The 25,737-nt window shown below is 35.8% G+C and overlaps 1 protein-coding gene across 5 annotated transcripts in view; it reads left to right on the forward strand.

Annotated features, from left to right (window-relative positions):
• The window catches only part of NEIL3 (nei like DNA glycosylase 3), a 75,019-nt gene that overhangs the window by 30,941 nt on the left and 18,341 nt on the right, over positions 1–25,737 (forward strand). For 4 of the 5 annotated variants that reach the window (XM_060184625.1, XM_007528269.2, XM_060184637.1 and 1 more), the window contains 5 exons: positions 6,149–6,279; positions 15,500–15,634; positions 15,949–16,162; positions 18,567–18,641; positions 20,938–21,104. In XM_060184625.1, coding sequence (XP_060040608.1) covers positions 6,149–6,279; positions 15,500–15,634; positions 15,949–16,162; positions 18,567–18,641; positions 20,938–21,104 — 722 coding nt within the window. The remainder of the gene's footprint in view (positions 1–6,148; positions 6,280–15,499; positions 15,635–15,948; positions 16,163–18,566; positions 18,642–20,937; positions 21,105–25,737) is intronic. The other variant, XM_060184632.1, reaches the window with a different exon arrangement.

Consider the following 25,737-nt stretch of genomic DNA (forward strand, 5'->3'; position numbering starts at 1 on the left):
TAGGTCTTTGATCCATTTGGAGTTGATTTTTGTTTCTGGTGAGATAAAGTGGTTCAATTTCATTTTTCTGCATGTTACAACCCAGTTTTCCCAGCACCATTTATTGAAGAGAGCTTCCTTTTTCCATTTAACCCTTTGGGCCCCCTTATCAAAGATTAGATGTCCATAGGTGAGGGGTTTATTTCTGAGCTTTCAATTCTGTTCCACTGGTCTGTGTGCCTATTTTTGTTCCAGTACCATGCTGTTTTGATGATGATGGCTTTATAATATAGTTTAAGGTCTGGGAGTGTGATGCCTCCATTTCTGTTTCTTTTCCTTAAGATGGTTTTGGCAATTCTAGGTGTTTTCAGGTTCCAGATAAATGATTGTAGTGTTTGTTCTATTCTCTTAACGAAGCTTGGTGGAACTTTGATGGGTATTACGTTAAATTTGTATATGGCTCTGGGGAGAATAGTCATTTTGATGATATTTATTCTTCCAATCCATGAGCATGGGATATCTTTCCATTTCTTGGTATCAGTTTCTATTTCCTTGAGTAGCAATTCATAGTTTTCAGCATACAAGTCTTTCACTTCTTTGGTCAACTTTATTCTTAGGTATTTGATTGATTTTGCTGAAACAGTAAATGGGAGTGATTTCTGGATGTCTTCTTCAGATTTAGTGTTTGCATAAAGAAATGCCACTGATTTTTGTACATTGATTTTGTAGCCTGATACCTTGCTATATTGCCTAATAACTTCCAGTAATTTTCTGCTGGATTCTTTAGTTCTTTCTATGTGTGCTATCATATCATCTGCAAATAGTGAGAGCTTGACTTCTTTCCTTCCAATCTGTATTCCTTTGATTTCTTTCTCTTGCCTGATTGCTATGGCAAGAACTTCCAATACTATGTTGAAGAGTAACGGTGACAGTGGACAGCCCTGTCTAGTCCCCGATCTGAGGGGGAATGCTTTCAGCTTCTGTCCATTGAGTATGATGTTGGCTGTAGGTTTGCTATATATAGACTCCACTATCTTGAGGAATTTCCCATATTCCCATTTTTTGTATAGTTTTGAGCATGAATGGTTGTTGGATCTTGTCAAAGGCTTTCTCTGCATCTATTGAGATAATCATGTGGTTTTTCTCTTTGCTTTTATTGATGTGGTGAATGACATTGATTGACTTACGGATGTTGAACCAGCCTTGCATTCCTGGGATGAATCCCACTTGGTCATGATGAACAATATTTTTGATATGTTGCTGTATCCGGCTGGCCAAGATCTTGTTTAATATTTTGGTATCCATGTTCATCAGAGATATCGATCTGTAGTTTTCCTTTTTTGTTCTGTCCCTATCAGCTTTTCCTATCAGGGTGATGTTGGCTTCATAGAAGGTGGAAGGGAGTATTCCTGTTTCTTCAATCTTATGGAATAACTTAAGAAGTATGGGTATTAACTGTTTCCTGAAAGTTTTGTAGAATTCTTTTGTGAAGCCATCTGGTCCTGGACTTTTATTGTTGAGGAGATTCTTAATAACGGTTTCAATTTTTTTGTCTGTGATTGGTGCATTTAGATTTTGTAGTTCTTGTTGTTTCAATTTGAAGGGCATATGCTTCTAGGAATTGTTCCATTTCTTCCAGATTCTCTAGCTTGGTGGCATATAGTTCTTTATAGAAGTTTCGCAGGATTCTCTGGATTTCTGTGGTGTCAGTTGTGATATCTCCTCCATCATTTACAATTCTATTAATTTTAGTCTTCTCTCTTTTTTGTTTGGTGAGTCTGGCTAGGGGTTTTTCAGTTTTGTTTAATCTTTCAAAGAACCAACATTTGGCTTCATTGATCTTTTGTATGATTCTTTTATTTTCGATGTGGTTTATTTCTGCTCTAACTTTAGTGATTTCTGTCCTTCTGGTTGCTTAAGGGTTCCTTTGTTCCTCTTCCTCTAAGTCCTTGAGGTGTGCAGTAAGGTCATTCATTTGGGCTTCTTCTTAGTGTTTAATATGTGATTGTACTGCTTTAGCTGTGTCCCAAATATTTTGATAGGTTGTGTCTTCATTTTCAGTTGTTTCCAGGAACATTTGAATTTCCTGCTTGAGTGAGTCTCTGACCCAGTGGTTCTTAAGAAGTATGTTGTTTAGTTTCCAAATTCGGTGACTTTTAATAATTTTCTGTTTGTTGTTAAATGTTAGTTTTACTCCACTGTGGTCTGAGAAGATACTTGGGATGATTTCAATGCTCTTGAATTTATTGATGCTGTCTTTGTGGCCTAACATGTGGTCTGTCCTTGAGTATGTGTTATTTCGATTTGAAAAGAAGGTGTATTCCAGTTTTTTGTGGTGGAGGAGTCTGAAAATGTCCAAGAGGTCTAGTCTGTCAATCTCTTCATTCTATTCTCTTTTATCTTTATTGGTTCTCTGCTTTGTTGATCTGTCTAAGTGTGAGAGTGGGGTATTAAAGTCTCCCACTATTATTGTATTACTATTGATGTATTTTTGAAATTCTTTTAGTAGGTGCTTTTGTCTTTAGATGGTCCCTCATTGGGTGCATAGATGTTAATAATTGTTAAGTCTTCTTGGTTGATTGATCCTCTAATCATTATGTAATGTCCTTGCCTATATTTTATTACCTTATTTAATATAAAATCTATCGTGTCTGAGATGAGAATGGCTGTTCCTGCCCTTTTTTGTGGTCCGTTAGTCTGTATGATAGTTTTCCATCCTTTCACTTTAAGTCTGTGTTTATCTTGTTGTGACAGATGGGATTCTTGCAAGCAGCATATGGTTGGGTTATGTTTTCTGATCCATCCCCCCACCCTGTGCCTTTTGATGGGTGAGTTTAAGCCATTGACGTTTATTGATATTATGGATTTAATGTATTGTAGTGCCATTGTTCAAAAAAAATTTTTTTGTTTACTCTGATATATTGCAAGTATTATAGTGATGTTCTTGTTTATAAGAGGTCTTTTAGAACCTCTGTCTGGGCCGGCTTGGTGATGGTTGCCTCCTTTAACTGTTGCTTGTCTAAGTAGGTTTTGATTCATCCATCTAGTTTGAATGAAAGTCTAGTAGGATATATTATCCTTGGTTGAAACCCTTTTTCATTCAGGGCTCCATAGATATCTTGACATTCCCTTCTGGCTTTTAGAGTTTGAGTGGAGAAGTCTGCAGATAATCTTATGGGTTTTCCCTTGTATGTGACTTTTTGTTTCTCTCTTGCAGCCTTTAGGATCCTTTCTTTATCCTTATTTCTTCTCATTGTGACTATGATGTATCTTGGTGTCTTCAGGTCTAGGTTGATTCTGTTTGGTACTCTCTGGGCCTCTTGAATCTTTATGTCCTTTCTGTTATTCAAGTCTGAGAAGTTTTCTTCTATTATTTCCTCTACAATGTTTGCTTCCCCTTCCTCTCTTTCTTCCTCTGGCTGGCCAATTATACAAATGTTACTTCTTTTGAGATCATCCCATATGGCTCTGCTGTTGTTTTCAGTGTCTCTCAATCTCTTTTTAAGCTCTTTCACCTCTTTCTTCGTTTTCCTTAACTCATCCTCTATCTGACTAATTCTGTTTTCTGCTTCTGTTAGTCTGTTTCCCTTGCCTCAGGTTCTTTCTTCATTACAGCTATTTTGCTTTCAGTTCTCTAATTGCCTCAAGATAATCAGTATTTTCCTTGGGGGTCTCAACTGTTGTTTCCCTAATACTGCCATTCCTTTCCTCCAATGTTGTTTTCATTTCTGTGATTAATAAGTTTATTATTGCTTGCATACTTTTCTTATCTATGGTTACTTCTGGCTGATTTGTAGTTTCTTCTGGGCTCTTGTCTTCATTCATTGGAGTAGCAGTTTTATTTGTTTTTGAACTACCCATTTTTTTTATTTATGTGGTTTTTTTTTTATGCTCTGTTGTTCCTCAGTTGTTGTGTCTTGAGTACAAGTAACACTGTACTAAATACCTTTATGACAATTGCACTCACCAACCTCAGGAATTATAGTAGCAACTGAAGCAAGTATTGAAGTAGTTTAATTGTTACCAATTAGCCAAACAATTTCTCCAGTACGTGAAAAAATAGTAACCAAATCCCAGTGAAGAAAGAGAAATGAAAGAAGAGATAGCAAGAATAGACAGTTATGCAAATCTACTATCCACTGTATATTCTAGGGGTAATAAGAGGGGAAAGGGAACTAGAGCAGAGATACACACATAGAGAGTCCACTCTGAGTCCGATTTCTTCCCCAAAATAATTCTCAAATTCAGAAAGGCAAAGAAGGAAGAAGTGTATAAGATTAAAAAGAGAGAGAGAGAGAGAGAGAGAGAGACAAGAGAGAGAAAAGGGAAAAGATAAGAAAAAGAGCTGTAATTAAAGAATTAAAGAGCAGTGAAAGGAAATTCCCAAATGTGTATCAATGAATTCAAAAAAGCACACTGTTTGGTGGTGTGGGGGCTTGGGTCTGTGACTTTGGAAGCTGTAGGATTAAGGAATTTAATTAGCTATGCGGGGTGAGGTGGGGGGGGTGTTGGCTACTTAGAAAGAAAAAAGGCCAGAGGTTTCAGAAGGGTATAGACTTAGAATTAATGATACTCCCTGGTGGGACAGGAATTTGGTAAAGAAAAGGAGCTCCTACCAGGGGATCCTCTAGGAGCTCTTCCCCAGGGACTGGTTATGGGGGTGGGGGGTGGGGAAGGAGGTATGCTTGAAAATTAAAAGGAAGAAAAAAAATTTATTTTCCCCCTTTTTTCCCTACTCTAATTCTTAACCCAAATTAAGTTATAGTTACCTCTTTTGTGTCACCGCTAGGACCCCTTATTGGCTGGCCTGCTAAAGGCATAAAATCCTACCGTTTCCAGGAGATGTGGTCAGAGCTCAAGCCACTAGAAGTTTCTCAGTCCGCCATCTTCCAGGAACCCCCGGCATTGTTTTTATCTAGTCATCTTTTGGTGGATATTTAGTTTGCTCCACTCATTGATTACTGAGAATATTGCAGCTATGTACATAGGAGTGCATATGTCTCTTTGAATTGGAGTTTTCATGACCATTGAGCATAGGCCTAGGAGTGGTATTGCTGGATCATAAGGTATTTACATTCTTATTTGTTTAAGAACTCTCCATAGAGTTTTTCCATAGGGGCTATACCAGTTTGCATTCCCATGAATAATGTAACAAGAGTTCCTTTTTCTCCACATCCTCACTGACTCTTCTCATTCATTTCCTGTGTTGTTGATGTAAGCCACTCTCACAGATATGGATTAGAATTTCGGTGTGGTTTTAATTTACATTCCTCTAGTGATAACTAGATCAGAACATTTTTTCATATGGGTTTCTTTTCTTTCCTTTATTTATTTATTTACTTATTTATTTATCTTTTTTTTAGCAAGACCCTGCTTAGTTCTGGCTTATGGTGGTTGCAAGAACTATACCTGAAACTTTGAAGTCTCAAAGTCTTTTTTACTTTATTTTTAATATTATGGTTGAGGAAGGAGAGGGGAACTGAATGCCTATTGGATTTCCCCAGGCTTTATTGCTAATCCTCTGTATTCCCTCCTCCCCCTGATTAAAAAAAAAAAAAAAGCTCTGATACACAAGTTTCCTAATGCCTTTATGAGAATAGCTGTGGTTCTGTCCCACTTCTACTTGGTTTTGATCTCTTTGAAAAAATATGTATGTTTTATGAAAATGCAAGAAGATCCCAGAATACTGCTCTCTTCTGACAAATAGGGGTGCAGAGAAAATAACCTTGTGTTTCCACCATGAACATCTTATGCTCTGCCCACTGGCCATCTGATGTGCCAGCCACACTGTTGACCTGTTCTTATTGCTTATGAGTTCACCAATATAGGTAGAATACGTCATCTACATATCTTATCCATTCTTAACTAGGTTTTTTTTTTTTTACCTGACTTTTTAAAAAATTAATTTTATTGGGAGAAATACTGGTTTACAGGAGAGATGCTTGCACATGGGTACACTTTCTAATTTTCCTGTGATTGGTGTCTATACACTACTGTCATCACCAACTTGTCTTTCTCCGGTTTCATGAATTGGGTCTGCACCACCCTCTCTACCTCTTCCTACCTTAGAATGCACCTGAGTATGAGGTAATATACATGTATGTAAGAATTAAATTATAATTCTACTTAGAATTTGTGTGTTCATGTGTGTATATGTATTTTTTTCTAGGCTGCTACAATGAATAATGATAATAAAGATTCCAGATGTAATTTCTTGAGACTACTTAATGGACATGTTTACAGTGGTGTGGAAACTCTGGGGAAGGAACTCTTTATGTTCTTTGGGCCAAAAACTTTACGGTAAGATAAACCTGTACAATACATCTTACCTCTGTGTTTAAAGATAGGTAAAAGGCTCTTCTTGCAGCCTCTCAGATGTCATAATTAATCATATAGAAAGTTCTCTATTTGAAGGAGAGCTCTAACATAAGAGGTTGAGATTCTATGATAGAAAGCAATAAGCAAAAGAAGAATAAATTGTGATGTCATTATTTGGAGAGCTGGTCAATTTATTTCTTTTTAAAAACTGGATAGCCTAGCAGGGCTACTCGAGAAGTTATTAAGACAACATAATTTGGTTTTCTCTTCCCCAAACTTTTTTTGCTGATCTTCTCCCTCCTGTAACGTCCAAATCTTTGTTGCATTTTGTGACATCAGTTTCTTTATATTTACATGCAGCCCCTAGTTTGGCTTAAATGTATGTTTCTTTTATGCTTGCTTTCCTCTTTGTATTGTATTTTTTCTTACTCTCTCTGTAGCCTAGAAAATAATTTGGAATATATAAATTTTGAAATTTACCACAGCAGAGCTAGAGAGACATCTCAACATAGTAGATAGAATATAGGATTTGCTGCCTGAGACCTCGGGGATCCCAAGCCTAATCCTTGGGTACCAGAGCTGAGCAATGATCTGACATTTTTCTCTCCTTCTCTTTGCTACTTTCATAAATTAAATAAATTAAAAAAAAAAAAGAAGAGGTAAACCCTCTTCACAGCAATAATAGATTGGCACAGGACAAGCAGTAGTTTATAGAATAAGAACATTGTGTGTAATTGTCAGAGCATAATTACTTAAGGTCTTGCAGAAAATTTGAAAGATTGATGGATAAGTGAAGGGTAGGTAGCTTAATGGTTATGCAAAGAGATTCTCATGCATAAGGCTTCAAAGCCCCAGGTTTAATCCCTATGAGACAATAAAAAGTCCCAGGTTCAATCCCCTGCACCACCAGCAACCAGAGCTGAGCACTGCTCTGGCAAGAACAAACAAACAGAAGATTTATGGAATAATTTGTCAGTCAAATCTGTTTTCTCTTGAGTTAGATCTAAGCATATTGCAAACTCTGAAGAGACAGACTTGCATATGTGAGTCCCCAAGTTTGATTTCTACCACTATATATTGCAAGAGTGATCTCCTTTATCTTCTGTTAATAAATCTTCATAATCTATTTTTTAAAAATTGGGGGTCAGGCGCTAGTGTAGCAGGTTAAACACATTTGGTGCTAAGCGCAAGGACAGGCTTAAGGATCCCAGTTTGAGTCCCCCGGCTCCCCACCTTCGGGGGGGGGGGTGTCGTGTTGGCGGGGGTGAAATAGGTCTGCAGTTGTCTTTTTCTCCCCCTCACTGTCTCCCCTCCTCTCTCGACTTCTCTCTGTTCTATCCAACAACAACATCATCAATGGCAACAATAGCGACAACCACAGGGGCAACAAAATGCGAAAAAATTGGCCTCCAAGAGCAATGGATTCATAGTGCAGGCACCAAGCCCCAGCAATAACTCTGGAGGAAAAATTAATAAATAAAGTTTAGTGGATCTTTTCTGATGCTTATCAACTTTCCAGATAGGAAAGTCAGAGACAGAGAGGGAAACATACCACACCACAGAAGCTTCACCTAATGCATGGGACTTGAACCTTGGTTGTATGCGTGGCAAAGCAGGCACCCATGAGCAATCTTGCAGGGCCTCAGTTTTCATATATATATATTGATAGAGACAGAGAGAAATCAAGACTGACAGGGAAGATACAGAGGGAGAGAGAAAGAGAGACGCCTGCAGCACAGCTTCCCCACTAGTCAGTTCTTCCCTGTAGGTGGGAATCTGGGGCTTGAACTTGGATCCTTGAGCATTGTAATTAATGCATGTATTCTACAAGGTGCAACACTACCTGATCCTGTTTTCACATTCCTACAAGTTCTGTTACTGGACCCTGTACTTCTGAATGAAGGTGAATAATGGTCATAAGGTGTTAATATGACATCATAATTATTTATAGCATCTAATCTTCCACATGTTCAGAGTCCTTCAGTGTTGATGTAATTGCTTTTTCTTTGAGATGTTCTCTCCTCATTGTTAGCAGTGGCTGTCCTTGGACAACATTGTCACTTCATGGTGTTTCTTAGTCTGGAATTGATAGCATCAGCGTATGCCTCCTGGCTTATACAATAATGATCTATTGCAGTTTGCATTATTGTTGTAGTAGATTGATGCTATTGGAAACTCTTAGCTTTGAACAGAGTAGGACACAATGGAATCCCTGTAAGATAGTTGAAAATATTGATATGTTATTGATTCTCTGGTGCTAGGTGCAGATTTATTGCTGTCTGATGACAGGAGGCTTTTATCAGGTGTTCTCCACCACACTGATAAGGATGGAATTATTTCTGAGTGCAGAGCTGTCAGCAAGTGTTCCATGAAGTTCTAAACAAGGGCAAGTGCTTTTTCAAACTAAGTGAACCTGGTATCTTCCCTGGAGAGTAGTTATCCCACTCTGTGGTGTGGGGCGAAGTGTAATAACTTGTTTGCTTTCAATTTCCTACAGCCTTAATGACTGTTTAATATGGCAATTCAAGGTCGGTTACAGATTAGTTGTTGAGTATGAAGTGAGATATCTAAAAATAACTATCTCTTTTCACATTATAACTTTAAGTTTTTTTTTAAAAATGTACTCCAGATCTATTATGTTTCCTAGGAGAATGATGACTTTGTCTAGAGAGTGTGATCTGTATGTGAGGCTGTAGTTCTACATGAAATAGAAATGTAGTCTTCATCTGTGTTTCTTTTTCTCTTATTCTTTACGCTTGCCATAATGGGGCCTGGGGCTTGACTCTCCACTTGTGTAAATGCAGTTATACTTGTGAGCTTATGTATATGTATACTTATATATGTTTCTATCTTTCCTAAGAAAAATATAATAATAAAAACGATGTTAGGCATTGTCTCATACTCATTTACATCCAGTAATGTATGTTACGTATTTTAATTGTAGAGATTAGAAGAAATAGAGTGGAAATAGATTACCTTAGAAAAATAACTGAGCTTCAGCCTATGTTAATAAAATGATAAAATTAATTATGAGCCTTAATTTATATGGAGATTGATTTAGTCTCATTCTTGCCAAAGGCTAGAGTAATATAATCCTCTTTTAATACAATTCGAGCCTTATATGAAAATTTAAGCTTTTGTAGCCACATTAAAAATCAAAAGTACTAGGAAAAATTAATTTAACAATAGATCTTATTCTGTGCAATATATCCAGATTTGGTCATTTGAGCATATAATTAGTTAATGAAATTTTTTAGATACTCTTTAATGTGTATTTTCAAAATGTGATGAGTATTACACTTTTAACACATCTCTACACACAAACCACTTTACAAGGGCTCCAATGCTAATTTCAGGTGTGTCTGGTAAGGAGGAGATTATACAAGGCAAATCTCCATGTGGGGTTTTTGTATAAAGTAGGGAAATGGAGTGCAAACCAATGCTGTCAGGAAACAAAGCACTAATTCCTCACCATTTATTACATTTCTTATGTTAACAGCTACCAAATAGGTGGCTTCCTATCACTTAATGACAGGAATTTAAATATTTTGCTATGTCTAGTGTGAATGGAAAGAATTTAGAGTAGGTGGAAGGAAGGACAGAGAGAGTAGAGAAGAAGGAGGGAGGGAGAGACTAAAAGGAGGATGTCAGACAGAGAAGAAAGGAAGTAAAGAAAAAAGGAAATGCTAAAACATGTCATTATGATTCCCTTGTGCTGTCAATGATATTTCCATGTGGTGCTATGAGTGGAACTTAGGGCCTTTGCATAGTAAGCCATATACTTTTCATGCTGTGCCATCTCCTGAGTCACCTTTTTTTCTTTATATGGTAGCCATTTCTTCCTCCTATGCTCTATCCACAGAAGAGACTCTGAAAGTTAGCTCATATCCCTGCATCCTCATGTCTCTGAATTTCTCACAAAAATGTATGATTCTATAAATGATTTTTTCTTCTTAGTATGGGAATTTGCTTTTGGAGTTTTGAACCTCTTCTCTTAATCCAGCTTTCTCCACTCTGACACTATCTTCCCAGATAATATTTTTAACCCAACTCCATGTTAGCTATTACAGTAAAGCAAAAAGTCTGAAAGGCATGGACCCCTAGGAACATACCTAAACTTGACTTCTTTGTTTCTTTCCAATCTAAGATCCCTAATGTCATTTAATGTATTCCTACTTTTTGGTTCCTGTTCCTTAATCATTTTGTCCTATTTTATATCTTACTACCTTTCATCTACCAAGTTGCAGATGCTATCATGATTCCATGATGATTTCCCTGGGAAGACTAGCTCACCAATGTGTTCTGGAACCTCACCTCTCCAGAGCACTGCCTCACTAGAGAAAGATAGAAACAGGTTGGGGGTATGAATTGACTTGCCAATGTCCATATCCAGAGTAGATGCCAGAACTCCCACCTTATGCACCCCAAAGAATTTTGGTCCATATTCGCAGAGGGATAGAAATGATAGAGGAGGATGACCAGAGGCTCTAAACTTCAATTCATTCAGGACCTGGAGAGAGAAAAGATAAAAAGGAAGGACACCAGTTTCAGGCAGTGGTGCACTGAGTTTAGCATATATAGTATGATATGCAAGGACCTGCATAAGGATCCTCCACTAGCTCCCCACCTGCAGGGGTGTCGCTTCCCAAGTGGTGAAGCATGTCTGCAGGTGTCTTTTCCCCTTTCTATCTTTCCCTCCCTTCCCCTCCCCTTCCTTCTCAATTATCTGTCCTATCCAATAAAATGGAAAGAAAAAAAGGATACCAGGAGCAGTGGACTCATAGCTCTTTGCATGGAGAAGTTCCAGCAATAACCCTGGAGACATAAAAAAAAAAAAAGGAAGGACACCCAGAAGTAGAAATAGGTGTAGGAAAGTAAGAGAAGGCAGGACCATAAGAAAAAAAAAAGAGGGCAAATATATAAAATATAGGCAGATAGCTACAGGAATAATAGTTAATTGATAGCTGCAACCTTGGGAGAACTACTGTAGCTTCTAATGGAGGGAATGGAGATATAGAACTCTGGTTGTGAGCACAATGCAGAATTATACTCCTGTTATTTTATAACTCTGTAAGTCAATATTAAGTCATTAATAAAATGAAATAAAAAAGAAATTTGTCTTTTGTCTTGTAGACAGAGATCTCTTATTTTCCTTTTTTTTAAAGAAAAGACACTTAAACTATATGTATATATTTAAAAATATTTATTTATTGATTTCCTTTTTGTCGCTCTTATTGTATTGTTATAGTTATTGTTGTTGTTATTGATGTCGCTATTTATTAATATTGTTGGATAGGACAGAGAGAAATGGAGAGAGGAGGGGAAGACAGAGAGGAGGAAAGAAAGATGGACACCTGCAGACCTGCTTCACCGCTTGTGAGGTGACTCCCCTGCAGGTGGGGAGCCGGGGGCTCAAACAGGATCCTTATGCCAGTCCTTGCGCTTTGCGCCATGTGTGCTTAACCCGCTGTACTACTGCCTGACTCCAAAGACTATATATATATATGTATTTTTTTTTAAAAAAAACTCTTCTTTAATCCCCAGGATAAGTTTTATAGTTGTTGTATAGGACTATCTGACACACTTTAATATACGGTTTTGACACTTGATCACTTTCTAAGTATTTGCCTTACTAGCAGTACACTTGTCATTAACATGAACCTACTTATACTTTTTATCTTTGCTTAAGAATGTTGATTGTTCCGAACCTAGAAAAATAACAAGCTAGAAAAATCTGGCTGATTTAAAATAGTACTGCGTCTTATTTATAGATTTGTTTCAACAAGAGAGATTTTCTTAACATCAATTCAGTTTTTAATTTGGACATAATTTTTATATTGGAAACTGTAAATTTCCACTGGTTACTGAAATATTGGTAGGATGATTTTGCTCAGGGGTTTCAGGTTTTTATGATACCAACATATATTTTTGTTAATAATGTAAAATTCACTCAATAATTAATACATGCATTTATTAGGGCTTTGTTATACGATTTAACTACTTAGTAGAAATTAATTTAAGATATGTGCACATTTTCCTCCAAATTGAATAGATTTATAATATAAACAAAAAGACAGACTTACTAGATTTAGGGTTCTCATTGGGGCTACTTCTACATTTGATTTGGGTCTTAACCTTTGCAATTTTTATGTGGATACAGTTTCATTATACAATGTGATTTAGAATCTACTTTATGAGCCATGCACCTCAGAAGATTTTCAGATATGATGGCTTCTGGGCATGACAGTTGTACACCTTTCACTGGGGTTGAACCTCAGGATATGCTAAATGATAGGGTACTTACAGGCACACATTTTTCCTGTTAAGAACTATGGGGCATGTAAAATGCATTTATGATTGATAGTAGGGCACAGAGAGTTTAAAACCCACATTTTTAAAGTTAAACTGGTTAACCTTGCACAATGCTATAACATGGTACTTTGGATTTAGAAGCACAGAGCAGTAACATTTGCTGCCAAAAGAACTGTATTTATTAACTCAACAAAGCTATAAGAACATAATTTGAAAAGCAGAATACAGCTTTTTTTTTTTCATCCTGAGAATCATTTTTTATTTTCATCATTGGAGGTCTCACAAAATCACTTTTTTATCTTTTTTTTTTACCAGAATGCTAATAAATCTTACAAAAAGAAAAAATAAAGGTTATGAATTTTTATCTCTGCATTGTGTCTTTCAAGTCAACCATAAATGCTTATAAATCTCTCCTTCCTAATATATAAAAGAGTAGAAGAAAACTAAAAGAATTTTAAAAATCACATTTTATTCTTCTTTTCTGATAAGATTTTTTGCAAAAAAAAAAAAAAAATTGTGATTGCCTAGCCCAAGACAAGGGAAAATAGTGTTTTAAACTGTAGATATTTTGGAATGTGTAAACATTTCCAATCCGTTGTGACTAGAAAGAAGGAATTTGTTTGCGGCTTTGTAGACTTTATAGAAACAGGAAACATAGGCAGCTTAGCCTTATTTCATCCCAAAACCAGTCTGAGAAAAAGCAGAGATAATACACCATTCCTTGAATAAAAGATACTTCATCTGACAAGAAAAGAACAGGGGTATATTTTCGTGGGCTTATTATTCCACTTAGAATTTGTTTTGTTTGTGGGTTGAAACTGTCACATCTTTTAGTTTTATAGGAATACAACACTGCAACAGAAAAATGTATATATATTAGCTACCTTTTTGTGTGTTTTCATTTATTTATTATTTAATTTCTATATTGGGAAATTAATGTTTTACATTCAACAGTAAATATAATAGTTTGTAAATGCATAACATTTCTCAGTTTTCCATATAACAATACAACCCCTACTACATCCTCTGTCATCCTTTTTGGACCTGTATTCTCTCCTCCACCCACCCCAGAGTCTTTGGTGCAATACACCAATTCCAGTTCAGGTTCTACTTGTGTTTTCTCTTCTGATCTTGTTTTTCAACTTCTACCTAAGAGTGAGATCATCCCATATTCATCCTTCTGTTTCTGACTTATTCACTTAACATGAATATTTCAAGGTCTGTCCAAAGTCAGCTGAAATGGTGAAGTCACCATTTTTTATAGCTGAGTCTTATTCCATTGTGTATATAGACCACAACTTGCTCAGTCACTCATCTGTTGTTGGACACCTGGGTTGCTTCCTATTTGGCTATTACAAATTGTGCTGCTAAGAACAAATGTGTACACAGATCTTCTTGCATGGGTGTGTTGGGTTCCTTAGGATATATCCCCAGGAGAGGAATTGTAGGATCATAGGGTAGGTACATTTCTAGCCTTCTGAGAGTTCTCCAGACTGCTCTCCACAGAGGCTGGACCAATCTACATCCCCACCAGCAGTTCAGGAGGGTTCCTTTGACCCCACAACCTCTCCAGCATTTGCTGCTGTTACTTTTTCTGGTGTATAACATTCTCACAGGAGTGAAGTGGTATCTCACTGTTGTCTTTATTTGCATTTCTCTGACAATCAGAGACTTGGAACATTTTTTCATGTGTTTCTCGGCCTTTTGAATCTCTTCTGTGGTGAATATTCTGTCCATATCCTCTCCCCATTTTTAGATGGGGTTATTTGTTTTCTTGTTGTTGAGTTTTGCAAGTTCTTTATATATTCTGGTTATTAGCCTCTTGTCTAATGTAGGACATGTAAAGATCGTCTCCCTTTCTGTGAGGGGTCTCTTGGTTTGCGTGCTGGTTTCTTTTGTTGTGCAGAAGTTTTTTAATTTGATGTAGTCTCATAGGTTTATGCTTGCCTTAGACATCTTTGTAATTGGATTCATTTCATTAAAGACATCTTTAAAATTTATGCAGAAAAGAGTTCTGCCAATATTTTCCTCTAAGTATTAGTTTCTGGTCTAATATCCAAGTCCTTGATCCACTTGGAATTTGCTTTTGTTTGGTGAAATATAGTGGTTCAGTTTCATTCTTCTGCATGTTTCAACCCATTTTTTTCAGCACCATTTATTGAAGAGACTCTGCTTTCCCCATTTAATAGTCTGGGCACCTTTGTCAACGATTAGATGTCCACAGGTGTGGGGGCTTACTTCCAGGCTCTCAATTCTATTCCACTGGTCAGTGTGTCTATTCATATTCCAGTACCAAGCAGTGTTGATGATAACGGCCCTATAATACAATTTGAGATCTAGGAGTATGATGCCTCCAGTTCTGTTCTTTCTTCTCAAGGTTGTTTTGGCAATTCTAGGTCTTTTATAGTTCCAGATAAACATTTGATGCACTAGTTCTATTCTCCTAAAAAATGTGTTTGGGATCTTGATGGGGATATTATTAAATTTGTATATGGCTCTGGGTAGTATATTCATTTTGATTATCTTAATTCTTCCAACCCATGAACATGGAATATCTTTCCACTTCCTTGTGTCTTTTTCAATTTCCTTAAGTGGTAACACATAATTTTCAGTATAAATTATATATACTTATATAATATATAATATAAACATATAACATATATAATATATATATAATATAATTATATATAAATTTCAGTCTTTCACTTCTTTGGTTAGCTTAATTCCTAGACATTTTATTGTTTTTGTTCATTAGCTACCTTTTTCTGGCTAATAAAAGTGTGCATTCTGACTAATATTTGCTTGCTTAGAATCTAAAAAGTACGGTGAAGAAATAAGTGTTTGATGACATGTATTCTTGCATTCAAAAACTGACTTGATTTTGTTTCAGGATTCATTTTGGTATGAAAGGCTCCATCATCATTAATCCACATAAATATAAAAATAAGAATGAAATGTCTCCTGTTTTTGAAGTTCAGCTTACCAAAGATTTGATTTGTTTCTTTGACTCATCAGTAGAACTCAGGTAAAAAAAAAAAATGTAAGTAAGAGAAAAGTACTTCAGCTGTAGAACTGCAGAAGAATAGTGTGTTCAGTTTGGTTTAGGATGTCACCTAGGGGAAATAAATAAACAAATTGACTTAACAGTCAATAAAAATCTCATTTTAAAAGAACCTCCATATAATTTAGTTTGTTAGACTCTTTATTGTTTGGCTGTGCAGCTCTTAATGTCCTGATTAACATAAAGTATGTATATTTTTATCAAAGCTCATTTTACATGACACTTTGTGAAACTGTAACGAGGCTTATGATTAATGTACTTTATATTTCTTTCTGTAGGAACTCAACAGAAAGCCAACAGAGAATACGAATGATGGGAGAATTAGATGTATGTTCACCTAAATTTAGTTTCTCAAGAGTGGAAAGTGAAGTTAAAAAGCAGAAAGGAAGGATGCTATGTGATGTGTTAATGGATCAGAAAGTGTTGCCTGGGGTAGGGAATATCATCAAAAATGAAGCTCTCTTTGACAGTGGTCTCCACCCAGCTGTTAAAGTAGGTTATGGGTATTTTAAAAAAATGATTTCTTTATTTTTAAATACTAGTAAGAGAGCAAGGTAGATCAGTTAAATCTTTATTGCAGTGACACATTTTCCCCAAGCATGCTTCTTTAAATCTTTGTTCATGTCATCTCAACAGAACCTAATGTGTCTCCTCTATATAAAGTTACTATGTGTATAGTCCCCTCTTACTTTCTGCTCGCAGTCTTTCAGAATTTACTGTTCTTTTTATTTTCCCCATGCTGTGTATTCACTTTCAAACACAACCTAATATTTGCTTGTTATGTTTATTGTTTAAAATCTGCCTCCTACTCAAATGCAGTCACTTATGAGGAGCGAAAATCTGCCTCCTCCTACTCAAATGCAATCACTTATGAGGAGCGACATGTCTGCTCTGTTCATGGATGTATCCAAGCTCCTAGAATACAGTGTTGGACACATGATAAGCATTAAATAATTATTTTTTGAATGTCTGAATGAACCTAAGCTTACAACTTTCTCTTTGTGTCTGGCATATTGAATTCACACTCTGTACACTTGTATATCCTAAAAAATTACAACTGTCTGAGGCATTTGAAAATGCTGTTTCAGTGGAATGAAAAAGTGGAAGTCAGATCATAGGAGCTAAGGAACAAGTGATCACTGATGAAATAGAGACAACATTTGGAATCCTTGTTAAAACTGTTTAGCTTTGAGTGAAGGAATAATAATGACTGCTAGAAGGAGAAGGACTAGATTCTGTTGTTTCTTTTTTCTTGTTCTTTACTTGCAGATTCTATATTGATTCTATATTGAGGAAAAAGGAATACTGGTATACAGAGGACAGTGTAGAAAAGGGAGTAATTATGAAAACAACATTGTGAGTGAAGTTAAGGCGGTTTAACACAAACACAAGTACAAGGATACAGATATTTTAGTTTCCAAAGAACACTGTATTCATCTATCTAGATCCAAAATCTTTGTTAACTAAATCATTTTTCTTTTTTTCCCCCTCCAGGGTTATTGCTGGGGCTCAGTACTGGCAGTAGGGATCCACTGCTCATGTGGCCATTTTTTCTTTTCTTTCTTTTTTTTTTTTTTTTTTTTGATAGGACAGAGAGAAATTGGGAGGGGGGGGAAGTTATGGAGAGGAAGAGAAACAGAGAGACACAAGCAGACCTGCTTCATCACTTGTAAAGTGACCTACCTGCGCTTCATACTATGTGGGCTAAACCTGGTGTGCCACCACCCAGTCCCTGGCTATATCATTTTTCGACATGAATCCAAGGCTACCTTTTTGTTCTTGTCTAGTTCCTTAATATTTTTTTTTAAATCTAACTCTGCAGTAGATAAGTTTCAGATGAGCCCAGTTAATTATCATTCTAGATTTGTTTTTGACACTTTGAACTAACTAGTCAAAGTTCTGTTGTAGGAATAATGAACCAGAATTTTAGCAAGAAAGAATTTTTGAAAATTATTTGGGTCTTTATGTAAACCCTGAGCAGTGTCACTATAGATATAGTTATTATCTCTGCTATACAAACAATTTACTTTATATCTGTACATTTAGACAGCCATTCATCCTGTAAAGGATACTTAGCTTCTTATGTCTATGAGTTTAAAAAAATTAATTAATGACATTTCTGAAGGTTTAGCTGTTATCCCACTATAAAATACATATACATTAAAATATGTGCAGTCTAACATTTCAAAAAGAGACTGAATATAGTGTGTTAGTTATGCTAAGAGAATAAGGTGAGTTTGAAATATGACTGTATTTTAAACTTGAATAGCAGAAAAACATATTTAATACTTTACATTATTTTATTATGATAAATTACTTTCTGTAGTATATAGAAATATGTGTGTTTTTATGTACATAAAACAAGGATAAGTCGTCAAACAATTTCTTCTGGAATCATCCTTGAAAGCACATATGCCAAATGATAATTAAGTCTGCAAGGGTAACACTGAGATTTATGCCAGGATGTGTCACAAGAAAAGTCTGTTTCTGAGTTCCTCCATGTGTTAACAAGTACTTTGATATTAATGCATGTATATAAATTCATATCTTTTTAAAGCTCGAGAGTGACCTTGATGGTCATCTATTCCTGTTCTGCTTTTTTTTCCTCCCATCTTTCTTTCTGTTTTTTTTTTTTTTTTTTTTTTTTGCAAAACTAGCAAGACTTTTCAGGTTGAGTGACTTTGAAGACATCTGATACAGAATAGATATTCAACAAGGGTGGTATTTTCTATGTATAGTACTATCATTTAAAAATAAAATCTTCTGTTAATGACACTAGGTAGAATAGGAGAAGTAGGACTAGAAAATATATGCTTATATTTTAAATTTATTAATAGTTTTCTAAGACAACTGCTCTTATTTTCTTATAGTAATAAAACCTATTTTCTATTTTAAGGTTTGTCAGTTAACAGACAATCAAATCCATCACCTTGTGAAAATGGTACATGATTTCAGCATGCTTTTTTACAGGGTAAGAACAAATATTTTATTCTATTTTATTTTTAATTTTTTAATATTTATTTATTTATGTATTCTCTTTTGTTGCCCTTGTTTTTTTGTTGTTGTAGTTATTATTGATGTTGTTGTTGTTGGATAGGACAGAGAGAAATGGAAAGAGGAGGGGAAGACAGAGAGGGAGAGAGAAAGATAGATACCTGCAGATGTGCTTCACTGCTTGCAAAGTGACCTCCTGCAGCTGGGAGCCAGGGCTCAAACTGGGATCCTTACTCCAGTCCCTGCATTTTGTGCCACATGCGCTTAACCTGTTACACTACCGCCCGACTCCCATATTTTATTATTATTTTTTTATGTGAAAAGTCAATTGTTTTCAATTGCACCAAAAAATGTTAAGGTACATATAGCCATCTAGTGGTTAAGAGTATAGAGATATAATTGGGACAATGTCATGTTTTTAATTAACATCTTCAAACTTTGGGTCACAGAGAACAATACAGATTTTTCTAACTTTAATTAAAGTGCCATTGTATGAAATTGAGAAACAGCTGTTAGCATTTTTCTTATGTTCTACTTCTTTATTTGAATGTGTAAAAGTAAAACATAGTAAGCTTGAGAGATATTCAATAATTTGGGATAGACCTCATCAATCACATTTTCCCATTTGCTATCTGTGTTTAGATTATATTCTAGTCCCTTCATCTGTATATAGTATTTTTCTATACACCACAAAAGCTACCTTGAGAATGAAATTGCTTTAGTACTTGCAGAGCTGCATATTTTGAAAGTTGTGAATATGCATATGCTTGTATATACACAGACTTCAAGAAATATATTTAACCTTTCAAACCTAGATTAATAAGTTTCTAGATTTTTTTCTCCATAGTCAATTTTCTTTGTTCAGATTTTTCACTTTTACTGTCTTCAGAAAGGTAGATAGTGTTTTATTCTTCCTTAATAGACCTAAATTTGTTTTTTGAAGTGAATAGGGGTTTATTAGGCAGAACTAGAAGGGGAGAGGGAGAAGTGGTTATGAACGCAAGCCAGCCATATCCCAAGGAATGGCAGTAAGCAGGCTGGGAGAAAGAGGCACTGATGCCAATTAACCTAAATCATGAAGGAATCTTTTGCTTATCAAATTTCTATGACTATTTCAATATTGTTTGCTCACTTGTTCTTCCAAGAAAAGATGATTATATATAATTTCTGTTTTTCTGCAGTGATTGTTAGGACTTTCAGTATTTCGCTGAATTAATATTTTGCTCATGTAGTATTCAGCTTATGCATGATAAGCTGTATTTGAGGGCTTTTAAATGTTCACTATTGATATAAACTCAAAATATTGTTTTTATAGGCACTTTAAATTCATGTGAGCAGAATAAAACAGTGACAGAGAGTATCAAAAAGTGTTTTTGAAATAGAACTTATACCAAAATGAAAGTTTCTGCCAGGATGGTATTTTAGTCTTCTTTTTCTTTTTTTAAATGAATTTGTAAGTTTAAAAATAAATAACAACATTGTCAGGTTAACAAAGAGATGATATTATTGATTTTTTTCAATTTTTTTTTTTTTGGCTTTTGAAACTAGGTGGCTGGCTTTGGTGTTAAAAAAAAAAAAAAACAAGGGAGTCGGGCTGTACAGCAGAGGGTTAAGCGCAGGTGGCGCAAAGCACAAGGACCAGCATAAGGATCCCGGTTTGAGCCCCGGCTCCCCACCTGCAGGGGAGTTGCTTCACAGGTGGTGAAGCAGGTCTGCAGGTGTCTATCTTTCTCTCCTCCTCTCTGTCTTCCCCTCCTCTCTCCATTTCTCTCTGTCCTATCCAACAACGACGACAACAACAATAATAACTACAACAATAAAACAACAAGGGCAACAAAGGGAATAAATAAATAAAATAAATATTTAAAAAAATCAGATTGGGTGGGGGTGGAAAAAATACAGTCAGATTTAAAATGAATTTAGCCTTTTCCTTATAACTGCATAATTATGTTTAAATAAAGAAACTTCAGAGCATGAAAGATGCTTTAAATTATAGGTCTTGTATATCTCATTTTGATAAGAGGGTAAACTAATGTAAATATTTTCTCAAACCTAGTTATGAAATGATGACTTAATTATTTTGCACAAATATTATTTGAAAAATACTGCTGAATATTGTCCAGTTTTTCTTGAGGAAAGAAAATATTATATGAACATATGTAGAAACAAAATTTTAAGGCATAATTTTCAGAAAATATCTTTCAGGATTATTTTCTTACATTCTTAGCAACACATTTTTATAGCTATTATTACCATTATTTTGTTTTTTGCAGTGTCACAAAGCACATTCTGCTATTTCCACACATTATAAGGTGTATAAGCGTCCTAACTGTGGTCAGTGTTACTGCAAAATAACTGTGTGTCGCTTAGGGGAGAATAACAGAATGACATATTTCTGTTCTCACTGTCAAAAAGAAAATCCTCAACATGTTGACATAAGGTGAGCTATATATCTTAAAAGTATACTATTTTCTCCAATTTTCTGACTAAAATTATGTTTATTTATTTACTAAATATTTATTTATTCCCTTTTCTTGCCCTTGTTTTTTATTGTTGTGGTTATTGTTGTTGTTGTTGGATAGGATAGAGAGAAATGGAGAGAGGTTGGGGAAGAGAAAGATAGACACCTGCAGACCTGCTTCACTGCCTGTTTAGCAACTCCCCTGCAGGCGGGGAGTGGGGGCCCGAACCGGGATCCTTATGCCAGTCCTTGCACTTTGCACCATGTGCGCTTAATCTGCTATGCTACTACCCGACTCCCTAAAATTGTATTTATAAAAGAACACAATTGACTCATGCTGTTAGTATATGACTCAAAAGTATTTGAATACTTGAAGAAACTGAAAAAAAAAAGAATATCTTCAAAGAATCAAAACCAGAGTGATTTATAGACCATTTCTGATTTCAGTAGAAAAAAAGAATTAGGTCAGATGTTAATATTTTGTGTTAGATTTAATATACTATACAAGGTGATCACTAGGAGATGTTTATCAAGATTTAGAAACTGACAGGTATCTTTAAAGTTTTTTTTTTCTTTGCTTTATTTAGAGATTATGTTATAAAATGGGAACAAGATATCTTTATGGAATTATGAATTGCTGGTGGGGACATGTACATATAGTGACTCTTCCCATCATTGAATATGGTTATTTCTAATTATGCAAACCAGAGTTATGAAGTGGGACTGGGAGCCCAGTGGTCCCACTGTGAAATGATCTTGAGCAAAGACTTCATTGCTCACTCATATTTCAAAAACTTTTGCTCTGCCTGGTGGACCACAGAGGAGTTTTGATTCTACTGGAGATAGCATTTTCTCAGAACCAGTGTCCATTCTGGCATTTCCTTTTCCCCATTGCACATTTACCCTAGACACCCCTTTCTGAAGTTCTGAGATATTAACAAGATAAGGAGCAGTAAAGTAGTTGGTGCAATTATAAGCCAAAGTAAGCAGTATAGACATGAAGCCCATTAAATGTTTTAAAAGTTCAAGGATGTTAGATACATACACAGAGAAGGATGAAGAGGGGAGAGTGGTGAGAGGAGTTCAGATGTCCTGGAGCAATAGCAATTTGAATTTTACTTTAGAATGGTGGTTAGTATTTGGATTAAATAAATAAGAAAACAAACCTGGCTATTGTAGTGATGATGATAACATTGGCAAAACTGAATTTAGGCCCCACACTGCTGAGTAGTAATCAAACGGCAGGATCAAATAGTAGGAATCATTTATCATAGGTCTGGAATTGGTTAATGTCTTGCCTCATTCATAAAGATAAATGATTTTTTTTTCTTAACTTATTTTTACTTTGTTGCAAATAGTGTTCCAAGCGTAAGGAATATATGTCCAATTATATAATTATATTTTCTTTTCTGATGGGTTAGAAAGTTATTTGGAGGGAGTCTGGTGGTAGTGCAAGGACTCAGGGAAGGATCCCGGTTTGAGCCCCCTGCACCCCACCTGCAGGGGAGTCGCTTCACAGGCAGTGAAACAGGTCTGCAGTTGTCTGTCTTTCTCTCCTCCTCTCTTGTCTTCCCCTCCTCTCTCCATTTCTCTCTGTCCTATCCAACAAAGATAACTATAGTAATTACAACAATAAAGCAACAAGGGCAACAAAAGGGAATAAATAAATTTAAAAAAATTTTAAAAAGAGTTATTTGGAAAAGTAGCAAGACAAAGACTTTCAGTTTTCCTTAATTATTTTATAAAGAGAATGCCCAGTCCTTCTCAAATGGTTTAGTTCCATCTATAGTTGATCATAAAAAATGCCAAGGACACTTTTTCTGAAGATAAAACATATGAATTATTTTTAGTGTTCTTATTTAATTAGTGACAACATTGATTATTGAGATGATAGGGTTATAATTCCACATCATTCCCATCACCGAAGTTCTGCATCCTCATTCCCTTCACTGGAAGTTATAGTATTTTTCCCAGTGTTGGAGATATGTGTTGACTATTATTTCTATAACTTTCTGTCTATATTTATAAATATTTTCTTCTTATTATTATTTCTTCTCCTGCCTTCTTTTCCTTTCTAAGTCACATCTACACTGATTACTACTTCTATGTGTCCTTCCTTTTCCCCTCTTTTCTCTCTGTGACCTGATGGAGTTGGAATTCAGAACTGGTTACCTTTGCTCTATCATTTTTCCTCACTCGGGGAATATGGACCAAAATTCTTTGGTGTGCAGAAGGTGGGAATTCTGGTTTCGGAGTTGCTTCTCCACTGGACATAGATGTTGGCAGGGTAATCCATACCCTCAGTCTGTTTCTATCTATCCCTAGTAGGGTAGGGCTTTGGAAAGATGAGGTTCTGAAACACGCTGGTGAAGTCATCTGCCCAGGGAAGTCAGCATGGAATCATAGTAGTATCTGCAACTTGTTGGATTAAAGGCAGTAATATATAAAGCAGAGAGAAAATTATTAATGAACAAGAACCAGAAGGTGGGAATAGAGCAGATGACAATAGGGATCTTAGGGTAGAGAGAAGCTGGGAAGTCTATATTAGATATGTTCCTATGACCAGATTGTTTTACAAATGATTTCTACAAAACCTTCAAAGATGAACTAATACCTCTACTTGTAAGTCTTCCAGAATATTGAAGCCACTGGAATATTCCCTTCCAGCTTCTATGAAGCCAACATCACTTTGATACCAAAAGCAGACAGGGACACAACCAAAAAAGAAAACTACAGACCAATATCTCTGATGAACATAGATGCTAAAATGTTGACCAAAATTCTATCCAACTGGATACAGCAGTATATTAAAAAGATTGTTCACCATGAGCAAATGGGGCTTGTCCCAGGAATGCAAAGTTGGTTTAATATACATAAATCAATCAACGTGATGCACCATATCAATAAAAGCAAGACCAAAAACCAGATGGTCATATCAATAGATGTAGAGAAAACCTTTGACAAAATACAACTTCCCTTTATGATCAAAACACTACAAAAAATGGGAATAGAAGGAAAATTCCTCAAGATAGTGGAGTCTATATATAGCAGACCTACAGCCAAAATCATACTTAATGGTGAAAAACTGGAAGCATTTCCCCTCAGATCAGGTACTAGACAGGGCTGCCCACTATTACCATTATTATTCAACATAGTGTTGGAAGTTCTTGCCATAGCAATCAGGCAGAAGCAAGGATGTAAAGGCATACAGATTGGAAAAGAAGAAGTCAAACTCGCTGTTTGCAGATGACATGATAGTATCCATAAAAAAACCTAAGGAATCCAACAAGAAGCTTTTGGATATCAGGCAATATAGTAAGGTGTCAGGCTGCAAAATTAATATTCAAAAGTCAGTGTCATTTCTCTGTAAACACTAAATGAGAAGAAGTTGAAATCCAGAAATCAATTCCTTTTATTATAGCAACACAAACAATAAGATATCTAGGAATAAACCTAACCAAAGAAGTGAAAAACTTGTATACTGAAAATTATGAGTCACTACTCAAGGAAACTGACAAAGACACAAAGAAGTGGAAAGATATTCCATGTTCATGGGTTGGAAGAATTAACATCATCAAAATGAATATACTGCCCAGAGCCATCTACAAATTTAATGCTATCCCCATCAAGATCCCAAACACATTTTTTAGGAGAATAGAACAAGTGCATCAGATGTTTATCTGGAACCTAGAAAAGACCTAGAATTGCCAAAACAACCTTGAGAAGAAAACAGAACTGGAGGCATCACACTCCTAGATCTCAAATTGTATTATAGGGCCGTTATCATCAAAACTGCTTGGTACTGGAACATGAATAGACACACTGACAAGTGGAATAGAATTGAGAGCCTGGAAGTAAGCCCCCACACCTATGGACATCTAATCATTGACAAAGGTGCCCAGACTATTAAATGGGGAAAGCAGAGTCTCTTCAATAAATGGTGCTGGAAAAAATGGGTTGAAACATGCAGAAGAATGAAACTGAACCAATATTTCACCAAATACAAAAGTAAATTCCAAGTGGATCAAGGACTTGGATTTTAGACCACAAACTATCAGGAAAATATTGGCAGAACTCTTTTCTGCATAAATTTTAAAGACATCTTCAATGAAACAAATCTGATTACAAAGATGACTAAGGCAAGCATAAACCTATGAGACTACATCAAATTTAAAAGCTTCTGTACAGCAATAGAAACCACTACCCAAACCAAGAGACCCCTCACAGAATAAGAGAAGATCTTTATATGCCATACATCAGACAAGAGGCTAATAACCAAAATAAATAAAGAGCATGTCAGACTCAACAAAAAACAAATAACCCCATCCCAAAATGGGGCGAGGACATGGACAGAATATTCACTACAGAAAAGATTCAAAAGGCCAAGAAACACATGAAAAAATGTTGCAAGTCTCTGATTGTCAGAGAAATGCAAATAAAGACAACAGTGAGATACCACTTCACTCCTGTGAGAATGTCATACATCAGAAAAGGTTACAGCAGCAAATGCTGGAGAGGTGTGGAGTCAAAGGAACCCTCCTGCACTGCTGGTAGGAATGTAAATTGGTCTAGCCTCTGTGGAGAGCAGTCTGGAGAACTCCCAGAAGGCTAG

The sequence above is a fragment of the Erinaceus europaeus genome, chromosome 2 (assembly GCF_950295315.1).
Source record: "Erinaceus europaeus chromosome 2, mEriEur2.1, whole genome shotgun sequence".
Taxonomy (NCBI): Eukaryota; Metazoa; Chordata; class Mammalia; order Eulipotyphla; family Erinaceidae; genus Erinaceus; species Erinaceus europaeus.